The 13,677-nt window shown below is 35.1% G+C and overlaps 1 protein-coding gene across 1 annotated transcript; it reads right to left on the reverse strand.

Annotated features, from left to right (window-relative positions):
* Nucleotides 1–11,121: 11,121 nt before the first annotated feature.
* On the reverse strand, nt 11,122–13,434 carry LOC143250690 (uncharacterized). The gene is made up of 2 exons (XM_076501589.1): nt 13,256–13,434; nt 11,122–11,600 (listed from the first exon to the last, which is right to left on the reverse strand). The coding sequence occupies exons 1-2, from the start codon at nt 13,271–13,273 to the stop codon at nt 11,241–11,243; spliced, it is 378 nt and encodes a 125-aa protein (XP_076357704.1). The 5' UTR covers nt 13,274–13,434; the 3' UTR covers nt 11,122–11,240.
* Nucleotides 13,435–13,677: the final 243 nt, after the last annotated feature.

Raw genomic sequence — 13,677 nt, forward strand, 5'->3', positions numbered from 1 at the left:
CACGCCCTCACTCAAAGCTCCATAAATATTCGCTTTGAAACGTGGAGGCATTCTTTGAGTAATTTGCTTAGTGTCTATTTTATTTTTTTTGTGAATGCGTTTCAGACAAGATGAGAGTACTACGTATAATAATGTATCTTGACATAATTATGAAATAACGTACAAGGTGACTTAGATAGCCTTTAATGCCTTAAATGACGTCGTTTAATTAAAGTTTCGTCCTATTTACTGACAGGTAATTTTCCAATGTTTATTATAGCAGTCACCTCTACGGAGGCCAAGCGTCATTATGTGACCAATATACCCTAATTTAAGTGACGTCACTGTTGCCATGAGCGGTTCCGTTTGTTCCTCTATATTTATTGAAATTAATAACACATAATTAATTTTTATCAAGGATATATTTTATCCCTGATAAAGATTTACCCTCTGTAATAATAGTATCGTATTTTAAATTGCAAATGTGCATAGAAGCAGTGCTATTATAACCTTCTATGAATTATTTGATCTTCATAAAACGTTGTCTTGATTTTATACTAAACACATCTGTTTTGGTTAATTTGGTCTGTGTTAATCAAATAGGAAAATACACCTTTCCTTCACCTCTGAAACAGTAACTTGCTTATTTAAAGGGAAAGTTAAGCATTTGAATCTAAAGGATACAGATGCATAATGACTTTCACGAAGTTAAAAGAAATATATTAGGGTTAGCAACAGTGAATTTAATTATAATGAGCAAGTTCTAGCTTTAATCTTGTGAAGGAATATGAGGATGAAGAGATAACAAAAGAGAAAGATGAAGAGGAAAACATAAGGAGGTTATTGCCATATGAGGTACTTTAATCTGTAGGGTAAATAGGGAAGGGATTAGATTATGTAACTTAGAGGTAGAAGTGAAGAATATAGGCAACAGAGCAAGTGATACAGTGAAAGATACTAGCAGTGATCCTGCTTTTGTAGTGCACATAAAGGTTAATGATGCAGGGAATGCAGCCCTGGATTAACCATTAAGCAAAATAAGCACATCCTTAGGGCACCAAGGGAATGGGGACACCTCATAGTTTTCCCCCAGCTATCATGACCTTAACTATTTCAATGCCACACTCAAATTTAGTCGGTATTTTTGTAATTATTCTTATCTGCCATGTTTGACTTTACTCTGCATTGTTAAAAAAACGTTTTCTTTGGCTCGGTGAGTGATTAAAGTTTCGAGAAACTATTAAACTATGTATCTTAAGTAAGAAGTCATTGATTTGCGAAAGATTACTGTAAAGAGCAGCACAAGATATTGATAAAACTTCAGGTAAAAAATGATCGTATGTTATGATGCCTGGCCTTGAAAATAAAATATTTTTTCTGAATCGTTCCTTCTGTTGTGGCTACTTATAAGAAATTATAGTCAGTGGAACTGTTTTGTTTTATCTTTTACTGCTTTATACAGTCACATCTTCAAAAAAATAAAAGTATAATACCACAGAAACGAAATCAAACGAAATGGTGACAGATGTGTACAAAGACGTTGCTAGTTTTATGTTTTTTCGGCTTCTGTTTTCGTACGTTATATTTGGGTTATTGTCTCGTTTGTTTCAGTTTATATTTGGGTTATTGTCTCGTTTGTTTCAATTTTATTTGAGTTAGTATTGCATTATTTATGTGTGTTTTGTAATATTTTCATAAGTGTGTTTCTCACTGAAGCTTTTCTGAGCCGTAATTTTTGTGGCTTCAAACAATTTGCTGTAAAAAAACCTTTGTGTGTGAGTACATGTTTTGAAATTCATCATGCCAAAAAAAATTTAGAAAGGAATCCCACTATAGCAATGCCACCGTTCATAGGTTACATGTAACCTATTAGAGTATGGGTATGTTTGTATTCCCTTGTGATTATGTAATAATATAAACAGATCTGGAGCTGAGATTAATTAGGTGATAAATACAAGGGTGCCCGCTCTTAAATGTGATTTAAGACCTGGCACCCTTATATTTATCCCCATTCATAAATAGCCAATGAAATTTTGTCAAATATGCCATTTTTAGACCCAAAAATGGAAATAACAGTTATATTCTCCTTACTTCTTCCTCGATCCTATCCTGACGTCATAATGCCTCGACACGGCCCGGCCGTCTGGTGATGTTTTCATGAGACGAACGAACAATCTGATACAAAAACACAGAGAAAACGACGACAAACCTTTAGGTGTAATTTAACTATTTTGCACTATAAATTCAGATCAGTATGTGTTCTGTTATTTTTCTGAAAAGCTGGAAAGTCAAGTGACTAATCGGTGCAGTATAAAGATGATAATTCGACCTTTTAGGTCAAATTGCGTAAGACTTCGAGATGTACGACATGATTCTTAACGTTGTTATGCATATACTATACTACTAGCAGTAGTACAGTTCTGTGGCACAGTGGTCATACAAAGATACTGTAAAGAACCGACAAATCAACAAAATAGATTTAGGATTGTCTGAAAAAGTGCATGAATTGAACAAGTGAGCAAGGTTCGTAGTGAGTACTAGGCTTAACATTAGTGGCCTCAGTTGCAATGTATTAGCATTAGGCCTAACGTTAGTGTTGTTATCTGAGAACTGAATTACATTAACATTAGGCCTAAATACTGTAAGTGGTTTATGTAAGTACACTGGAAACGCTACTGTAGCTTGGAATAATGAAGTGGACTATTCCCAATTTAAGGCCGTCGCTTTGAATTTGCCTTCGCATACCAGGCATGCAGATAAAGTTTCAGACATGCCTATTTTGTTGATGTATGGTTTGTTGGCTCATCTAAAGTCAACAGGTCAAAACTGAGCTCAAAGTTGAGGTTACAACTCATTCTTCAGATATTTGATTGGGATTAAGGTACTCTAGCCAGTATTTAGTAGTTCAACGTGCAGTACAGTTTACAATTATTATATGTTATGTATGTGCACCAGTACAGAATGATCACTGTGTATATAGGCTACTACTGTATGTGTTGTTGATCACAGATTCTTCTGGAATACTTTTTGGCTCACAATGAATTTGCATATTACCATTGACATTGCTTCTTGCATACAGCTACCATAGCAACAACGTTAATGAAACTTTTGCAATGACTGAAAACTAATTATCCTAAAATGGATTGAAGCCAATCTCGAATTTTCTTCATCCAATCAGAAGTCAACAAATCAATAAAGATATTTGTGAATTCATGTTTATGTGTTGATGGACCTGGGTCGTAGGATAACTTTCTGATAATCTTTGTCCAAATATTGACCTAGTGTTTAGTATGTTTGACTGTCTTACCAACGTTTTTCTTTATAAATTTCAGCGTTTTTCTAGTTATTATAACTATATATAATCCATATTATTTTGTGTTTTTTTATTTTATTTTTGTTTCTGTATTTTTCAGACTGTAAGATGAAACGTGTTCAATTAAGTGGTGCACAAGAGAGAAAACTAGCACAAAATAACCAACAAAAGGCTTTGGATTTAGTGGCCAAGACTGGAAAGCTTACTAATTTTTTTCACTCAACTTACACAACATGATCTTCCAAATCAAAACCCATCTCCGCCATCAGAAGTCACTTGTACTGCATCAGACTCTGAAAAGATTAAAGTTAAACCAAGCTCTGCACCAACAAGTACCCATTTGTCCATTTCAAGTTCAGAACATCATGATGATGTTGAGGTGGCACAGGCTGGCTCAACTGGCACAAGTCCCACAACTGATCTCACTTGAAATGAAAGTGTGTCAAAATCCCTCTCTGATACCAGATTTGAGGCACATGCTATTGTAACAACAGCAATTTTGAAGTATTTCTTTAAGATTTTGGAAGCTTTAGAATGTCTTATTGAAGACCAGACACAAAAAGGGTGACATTAGAAGAGAAGCAGACAATATTGCAAATAAGATGCAAGAGCTAGAATTTGTTTTTATGTTGATTATGTGGGAAGAGATTTTGAAAAAGTTTCATAAAGCAAGTCAAGTCCTGCAAAATGAGGATGCAAACTTAAAAAAACACGTGCAGATTTGTACGGGTCATTAGCTGACCAACTACTCACCTTAAGGGATGACTTTGAAAGATTTGAAGCAATTCAAAAGGAAATACTACCAGATGTTGATTACAATGCACCTCAAACTCGCAAACGCGTCAGAAAGAAGATACTCAGTGACGGTGATGCACAAGAAGTAGATCTTAATGCCAGATATAAATTTCGTAACACCACTTTCTACACAATTGTTGACAAACTAGAAACCCAGATGAAAAGAAGAGGAGAGGTGAACAAAGAAATAGGAAACAGATTTTCTTTTCTAAGTCATGTGCCAAATGATGTCACTTTATCTGCTGAAAGTGAAAGGTACTCTCAGTGTTCCCAAAAGCTAATTGATGCTTACCCAGAGGACTTGGACACTTAATCTTTCTGCCAAGCTTCAGCAGTTTCACTCATATGTGCTTCATGAGTTCAGTGCAACAAAAACTGTAAAACCAGATTCAGTCATGCTGAACTTTATAAAATAATTTCAGAAGACAAAATTGAGTGTACGTTTCCAAACGTAAACATTGCATTGCGTATATTTTTAACATTAGTGGTCACAAATTGCACAGCTGAGCGCTCATTTTCTCAACTCAATCATATTAAAAATTCCAACAGAACAACTTTGCGAGAAGAGAGGCTGGATGCCTTGTCTCTGCTAAGTATAGAACCAGATTTGTTACGTCAAATTAGTTTTGAGGACTTGATCAAAGACTTTGCAATTAAAAAATATAGAAGACAACTTTTTAAAATTTAAATAAATATTAAGGTATAAGTAAATAATTTGCTTACAGGGTTTTAAGTTCAAGTTGAGAAATTGGTAACATCAAAGTGAGAATTTTCTGAATAAAAGGGTTTTGAGTAAATCTTTCATTTTTTGTTCACATCAAAGTGTGAATCTGTGAACATCAAAGTGTAAATTTGGTAAGATCAAAGTGAGAATTGTTAACTCAGTGAAAACAAATATGCAGTAAAAATAATTACTTTTAATTATCATTAATCAAACAAGTGATTTCCTTCATCGTTTTTAAATAAAAGGCCTCAGCCATTGCTTGATTTTGATCTATGCCCAATCTGTTAAATAAATAAAATAAAAAAGTTTTTATTTGATATAGTTGTGGGGTCTGACCTGGAGGAAAACTGAAGAAGGGTTATAAATTTTCAAACTTTTATTTCACTTTCAGCACTTATTGAGTCTTAATGTATTGTTTGTTAAGCAATAGAGGGGCCGAGGGGGCACCATTTTTGGGCTGCGCTTTGGGCATCAGTTGCTTTTAATCCGGCCCTGAAGGAATGGTAGGTCAGAGGAACTAAATATTAAGTACTTAACTATGGTAATGAAGTTATAAATAGGTCACTATGGTTGAATACTAGGCTTAGGTAGATACGTAAAAAGCAGGTTGTCTCTTTGTATTTGAGGAACCAGTTCAGTGGAAAAGTGGAGATTTTGGTATGGATGGTTTGCACTTAAATAGGGTACGGGTTGGCTTTTTTGCAAGGACTATTTACTCAACTGTGAGAGCAACCGTAAACTAGGATTAGACAAAAAAACCAGAATAATTAAGTAAAACAATATGTAGTGAAGAGATGGTGCTGAAACAAGGTACAAAGATGGTTTTATTGTTAGGCTAATTTATTATTATTGTGACGCGAGAAACATTATAAATAAAATAGATAATTTCAGAGCACTGATCGAAATAAAGAATTTTGATACAATAGGAATAACTGAAACCTAGCTAAATGCATGTAATTTTAATGGCAGAAATTTCGTTGAAATACGAGATTATAGGTTATTTATTATGGATAAGATACTAAATGAAGGCTTTATATGTAAAATATAAATTACAACCTGTTCGGGTTGAGGATATCAAAACTGATAGCAATGAGGTTGAGTTCATCTGGCTTTTTGTTTGTGGTTATTAAGGTAGAAGACATTTAATTACTTGTTTGTTTGTTGTTGTTTATAATTTTGCGCAGAGCTACATGAAGGCTATCTGCGCTAGCCATCTCTAATTTGACAGTTTAAGACTAGAGGGAAGGCAGCTAATCATTACCACCGACCGCCTAGTCTTTGGTTACTACTCTTTTACCAACGAATAGTGGGAGTGACCGTACATTATTACGCCCTTGTGGCTGAAATGGCGATCATGTTTGGTGTGATGGAGATTCGATCCCGCGGCCCTCAGATTACAAGTTGAGCGCCCCAACCACATGGCGAACTTGTCACAAATCATTGTACAGGGAGGTAAAGATTTTAAGAGAATTTATAGTGTTGATGCATCATTGTTTTTCGTATTGAATGATGAAAATGGTAAAAGTAGAGGACACAAACATCAATTTTGACAGAGTAAAAGTTATTTCTATCTCAGACGAATTATTTTTATAACTATGTTCTTGACCTTTTGAAGGGGTTGCCTTTAGAGGTAATACATACATTTAATTTCAGAGAGTATAAGGGAATGATAGATAAGTATATGAAATATAGGGCTAGCTTTGAAGTTTTTAATGTTTAGGCTAATTTAGTGAATAGGAATGAAACTGATGATGTCTTGTTACCCTTTAGTGTTATGTTGTATTATCCTAGAATAGTTGTATCTATTATACCACAGTTAAATAAATGATTACGTGTGAAATGTTTAAAGGTAAATATTTTTTACATGAGATTGAAAAATACTCAGACGGCTTGTAGAGAAACTAACTTGGATTTTATTTCGAATGAAATAGAATATTATTAAAGTTGAACTTAAAAAAATATTTGAATACACAACTGTTCTCCATTTATAGAAATATGGTTGCGAATCATAGTCGCTCTACACTGAACCAACTTTGAGGTATTATTTCACTTTATAGGGCTGGTACCACACTTACGGTGACGTAAGGATTAGGAACATCACAACAGAATGTCGATTCATGTACATATGCCGTTTATCTATTCGAAAACCGTAACCATATATAACAAATGCGCGAACAGTGAACTTCACGCTTAGAGCTTTGTGAAATAGAAAGGTTTTACTAGTTTCTGAGCGACTCCGCCGGAAAATATTGCTGATTTAAACAATTAGGGTAAATATTCAAAAGTTGTTTATCAGTCATGTTTTAAATCAGGAGAAAAACATCGTGAAGTTATATTACATGTTTATTTATCAAATCATTGATGTTTATTTTTTCTTAATTTCACACAAAGCTACATGGGGACTATATGCGCTAGCCGTCTCTAATTTAGGAGTGTAAGACTAGAGAGAAGGAAAGCAGCTAGTCATCACCACGTACCGCCAACGCTTGGGCTACTTTTTTACCAACGAATAATGGGATTAACAGTCACTATATAACGCCACGGCTGAAAGGACTATTACGTTTTGCGTGACCAGGATTTGAACTCCGACCCTCAGTTAAGAGTCAAGCGCCGTAACCACCTGGCCATAAATTATTACACTCTTTATTTTATACGTAAGGAGGTCACCACGAAATAATGCTGTACACAGCAACCAAATATCCAGTATTATGTACAGCAAACTAAATTATGGTTTTGTAGTTTATCATTTTCGATATGCACCCCCTTGTCCCCCCTAACTACGCCACTGACTTGGTGTTGCCTCCTTTTCGTTTTTCTTTTTCAAATTCCAACAATTGAACATGACGTGACCTGGCTTTTTACAGAAATAGCAGATAGTATTTGATGGTTTTCATTAAGTTTTAGTTTTGTTTTCGTAATAGTTCTAAAGAAAAAGGCTGTTTCAGCTGTTTTTTGAATTTCGCACAAAGCTACTCGAGGGCTATCTGTGCTAGCCGTCCCTAATTGAGCAATGTAAGACTAGAGGGAAGGCAGATAGTCATCACCATCCACCGCCAACTCTTGGGCTACTCTTTTACCAACGAATATTGGGATTGACCGTCACATTATAACGCTCCCACGGCTGAAAGGGCGAGTATGTTTGGCGCGACGGGGATGCGAACCCGTGACCCTCAGATTACGAGTCGCACGCCTTCACACGCTTGGCCATGCCGGGCCTTATGATATTGTTTAGTTTAACATTCTAATCAAGTTTACTAACTGGATTATATTACTTAATGTGAGACGATCATCACGCCTGCTAAATGAATTACGTCGTTTAATGTAACAATGTCATTAAGTTTACTAATTACATTACACTATTTTATGTGACATTATTATCAAGTCTATATTGTTCTATATGACATTATGTTCGTTATTTATCTAAGTATCACCCTTTGTAATTGGTTGTTCAAACTACAGTGTTGTAATTATTGTACCTTAATATTATACGACAAGGGAAGTCTATAGAAATGGACGTCAATTCCAAACAGTGCATGATCTTCGTGAATCCACCTTCACCACTTGGAATAACATTCCAGCCAGCCTTCTGCAAACGCTTATATCGACCATTCCAAAGCGAATGTTTGCCGTTATTTGTAATGACGGCCGTGCAACTCACTACTGAGACCTCTTGTTGGGCATTTCCTACCGTGTTTAGGACTTCTTTTTGGTATGGTCTTAAACGTTTGACCAGCTAGTATTTTGGCGAATTTCATAGTGTTCACATTTCCCTATTAAATGCTAAAAAGTTTTTTATTTTTATTTTCCCTTTTCTTATTTTCATCTTTCGAAGCTCTACTCAAATAAGTGGTTGAGTCTAACAACGCAAAATGCATATTTTGTCTTTATGTTCATTGGCCTTGAGATTTTGGCCAGCAGTGTATGTTAACTTTGTAATAATAAGCCTGTTATACCACTGCCCTCTTCTGGCCAAAAAGTGATCAAATCCAAAATAAAAGTGCAATTTACATTATCTATATTACCACTCATAGGTAGAAATGTGGTATATTCTAGTTTTGTCTTATTTTAATTATAAAGAACAGTCTTAAATAAGGTTTACAAAGAAGCACACACTTCCTAACTTACACACTAATAAAAACAGTTCTATTCGTTCCTAAACATTTTTTATTTATTTTGAAAATGAACTTTTTGGCACTGGAATTTTTCACAGATGTTTTTCAACACTTCACGAAAATAAACAAGTATCCATAAACAAAGGTGAATTATACATTGATAAAAAACAAACATGGCGCAGCAGTCAGTTTTAATCATATTTTTCTGCTTATATTTTGTTTAGCTTTTTAAATATTTAAAACACAATAATTTTATTTTTTCTGATTCCTGAGTGCCCTTCAGAAAGTAATATCAATGTTGAGCGCACATCTTTTACAGTTTCTTGTTCGTAGGTGCACTTCGGTAAACAATATCAATGTGCAAGTCGGACATCTAATACGATTTCTGTTGTTCGTAGGTGCACTTCATAAACCTATACTACTATGTAAATTACACACCTTTTACTTTATTGTTCATAGTTTCGTTTTAGAGAATAAAGTCACATTTAATGTCTCCATAAGTAACTAAAACTCTGTTTAAATTATCTCACAATTTTCGGTTTCCGAAACGTTATTTTCAGACATGTCCCTGACTAAATATCTCCCCAAATTAATTACTAAAGTTTTAACAACACTAACGATGAATGTGACTATTCACGGCACCTTTACAATAAAAGATAGGAATCACACTTCACATTATACCACAATCTTTAAAACCTTACAAAGTCGAAATTACTTCCAGTTTTCACAAATTTGCCGTCATTTTGTGCCATAACCACAAAGTGCTGCAAGCACTTGTTTTATCAAATTTTTTCATCACTTAAACAGAGTGGCGATTAACCTCTGACATTGAAATAATTAATATCATTTAACCACCATCAATGAAGACCCGGCATGGCCAGGTGGTTAAGGCGTTCGACTCGTAACCTGAGGGTCGCGGGTTCGAATTCCCTTCGCACTAAACATGCTCGCCTTTTCAGTCGTGGTGGCGTTACAATGTGACGATCAATCCCACTATTTGTTGGTAAAAGAGTAGCCCAAGAGTTTGTGGTGGGTGCTGATGACTAGCTGCCTTCCCTCTAGTCTTACACTGTTAAATTTAGGACGGCTAGCACAGATAGCCCTCGAGTAGCTTTGCGCGAAATTCAAAAACAAACAAACAACCACCGCTGAAAGCTACCGCATGCACCCATCTAGCCTACATTATACTCAAACCTTATTATAATTATTAGTGTTCATTCACCTCATATCAACTGCACCCAAATGAGCCCCCACTTGCTGGTAACATTTACTATACCTTTAAGCACGTGAGATGAATTCTGCCAACTTAGTCCTTTACCATGATCTCTATCACCACCACAACCACACTAACAGATATTTACACGCATCCTTTTTACTATATTTTTCAAAACATAACCCCATCAATAACAGTCACTACCCATAAAACGTTTTATTTCCGTCACATAATTTGCACCAACTACAAACACCTGAACCAAAAGTAACGATTTCCATCTCTCGTTAAAACACTTACCAGTGTCTTTACCATGACTACCATAAGCCACCATATAAGGCTATATCATTACGTTTATCATCTGTCTTGCCGACACAAATATCTACGTTAACAGTTTATACGTAACGTAGACGTTAGATTAAAATCTATAGTGTAGTTAAATATAAAACCAAAAGTAATACGTTGACCATAAGTTAATTTATACAAATAGTTTCTAAAATGTGAAATACGGACAAAAAATATGGCGACACAGAATAATATAAGAAGTTCAAAGTTTGGAAATCACAATCTCTATGCTTCACTATTTATTAAATAGCACTTTGAAAAAAATAGTTTAAAAATTCTATCGTCAATATTTCCAGGTTTTCAAAGTAAACGTTTACAAGGGTTCTTTCCCCACATACAAGGCCCGGCATGGCCAAGCGTGTTAAGGCGTGCGATTCGTAATCTGAGGGTCGCGGGTTCGCATCCCCGTGCCACGAAACATGCTCGCCCTTTCAGCCGTGGGGGCGTTATAATGTTACGGTCAATCCCACTTTTCGTTGGTAAAAGAGTAGCCCAAGAGTTGGCGGTGGGTGGTGATGACTAGCTGCCTTCCCTCTAGTCTTACACTGCTTAATTAGGGACGGCTAGCACAGATAGCCCTCGAGTAGCTTTGTGCGAAATTCAAAACAAACAAACAAACAAACAAACCCACATACAAAGGAAATCTTATTGAAAACTTTACAGAATTTTATTGTTTTAACATTTTTATAAATATGGAAGTTCAAGTTCTTGTATTTCATACGGAATATAATAAATGATCAGATTTACTGGAGAAAGTTCTTCTCAGAAGTAAAATGGAATATTGCCAACATAAAATTTTCCACCCTGATGACGGAGCTCATAAGGACTATAATAGTAAGCTACTATTGGTCCATCCCTGTCTGAGGGGTTGCTGCCAGTCCTAACAGTATAGTAAACTCCGTTTGGTTCCACCTTGAGGAAATTACGGTGGTCAGCATGAGGATCCACTTCACCCTCAGTATCAGAAGCACCATGGAAAATAGCAAATGGATCCTTAGGTCCTGACGTCTCTTTAACATCTACGTCATCGCTTTCACGACGCACTCTAGCGGAATTTGAACGAAGCGCTGTTTTTATAGACTTACTTTCAGTAGCATCCCAGAAACATAACAAAAGGACGAACTGTAAAATACAAATAATAACAACAGTTCATAAATACATTTGTTGTTTGATAAAAAAAGAAATGGGCGGTAAGGTAGACACCTTGCCCGATAAAAAGAAGTGCAATAGTGAATACATTATCCTATCTTTAGAATAAAATATATTGCGAATTTGTATTTTGTCTTTAAAAAAAGTAGTTACAAATAATATGCATGTAATAACTATTTATAAATACACACTATAAGAGGATGGTACAGTATAACAATATTTCATTCTTTATTATACATGCTACAAAGTATTTTATTATTTCAATATTTCATTCTTTATTGTACATGCTACAAAGTATTTTATTATTGTACTATATTAAGCTTTTGTCTTCATTTCGGTTATCTAATGTACGTTGACCAAACACCTACGTCCAACTCTGTTCCTACTCCATGTTATGACTCAAATTTAACTTTCTCTCTGTATATTATCGCAATTACTCTTTAATCAAATATCTCTACTTGCTATATCCGACAATACTCTAATGATTTATTAAATATGCTTTGAGTTTTCATACATTAGATTTTATAATCCATACGGTTTATGAAGTTTACATATTTTCATCATCACAATGATACATCTATATCATTGTACACTCTGGGTGACTTTTTTATGCCTCAGTTTTTAGGTTGTTGACCTCATCTAGAGATAAAAGCGTCTAACAAACCATTATTTATTTTTTGCATGTCTGAATGTAACCATTCAAATTATTTTACCAGGATTCTCTCAACTGTGTTTTCAACATTATTATATTTTTACAAACGTAAGTTATCTCTGCCAGCTATATGTAGTTTAAAAACTGTGTCACGCGTACGTTTTAGAGAAGATATATTCTTTGTTCTTTTTTATTTTAAAAATACTAAAAAGCTTCGATATGACAGAGAGTCAACTGCCTTTGTTCAGGTTAATTATAACACACGTCAGCTGATCTATTTGAAAGTCCTGCTATTTCTTTCTTTCAGCTTTCTCTCATATTTCAAACTAATGTCATAAATCTCTGTATAGTATAGTTTGTTGTTGTTTTTTTTAAATTCGCGCAAAGCTACAAGAGGGCCACCTGCGCTAGCCATCTCTAACTTAGCAGTATAGGACTATAAAAAAGGTAGCTAGTCATCACCACCCACCGTCAACTCTTAAACTACTCTTTTACCAATGAATAGTGGGATCAACATATGTATTATAACACCCCTGAGGTTGAAAGTGCAACCATGTTTGGTATGACGGGAAATAGATCCGCGGCCGTCAGATTAGGAGTCGAGCACCCTAACCACCAAATCATGGCGGGCCTGCTGTAATAGGATGGTTATAAAATCCTTGACTTTGAAAAAATCTCGTTCTCCAGCTCCATAAACTATTTTTGGAAACGAAACCCTTGTTATAAATATTTTATGCGCTGTTGTTTTCCTGTTTTTGTACATAATTAAACAAGAATAAATATATTTCCAAGTCAACGAAAGAGAAAAAGAAAAACAACCAAGTTCCTTCTTTTTATTTAAGCGATAGAAATTTCGTAATCCTGTTTAAAACATTATTATTGCTCTTACCCACCCACAGCATACAGTTGGTTTAATAATGAAAACAAACGAAGTGACATTTTCACTGTAGTAAGTAAGTATGAAAGATTAACTTACCAAGTATAACGTTTTCATTGTGATTTACCGAGAATCTTAAATTGTAACAGTGACCTTTAGCTAATTTATAGCAACCCAGACTTCACAATGTTGCTTGAAATTCAAGGTTCGTTGCAGACGTCTGATTAAACAAGCAGTGGCAGAGTAGTTTCGTCTAAAGCATGGTCGTGTCTGGGATGGAAGTAAAATTCCTGAAGACGGTTTTATACCACTACGCCCACACACACACCATTCCACCTTGCCTTATAAAGACAACTTACGGTCGTTCTGTTCACCCACCAAAGTAGTTTAGCTCTTACCTCATCAAACGAAGATTTTTAACTCGTTTCAAGGTCTCTGATCTTTGTTATGTAGGTACAGGCCTGTTGCATTATTAAATTACAGCTTGTCTTGGCATCTCTTTCAAAGCATAATTTGTACAC

The sequence above is a fragment of the Tachypleus tridentatus genome, chromosome 5, assembly GCF_004210375.1.
Source record: "Tachypleus tridentatus isolate NWPU-2018 chromosome 5, ASM421037v1, whole genome shotgun sequence".
In the NCBI taxonomy this organism is placed as follows: Eukaryota; Metazoa; Arthropoda; class Merostomata; order Xiphosura; family Limulidae; genus Tachypleus; species Tachypleus tridentatus.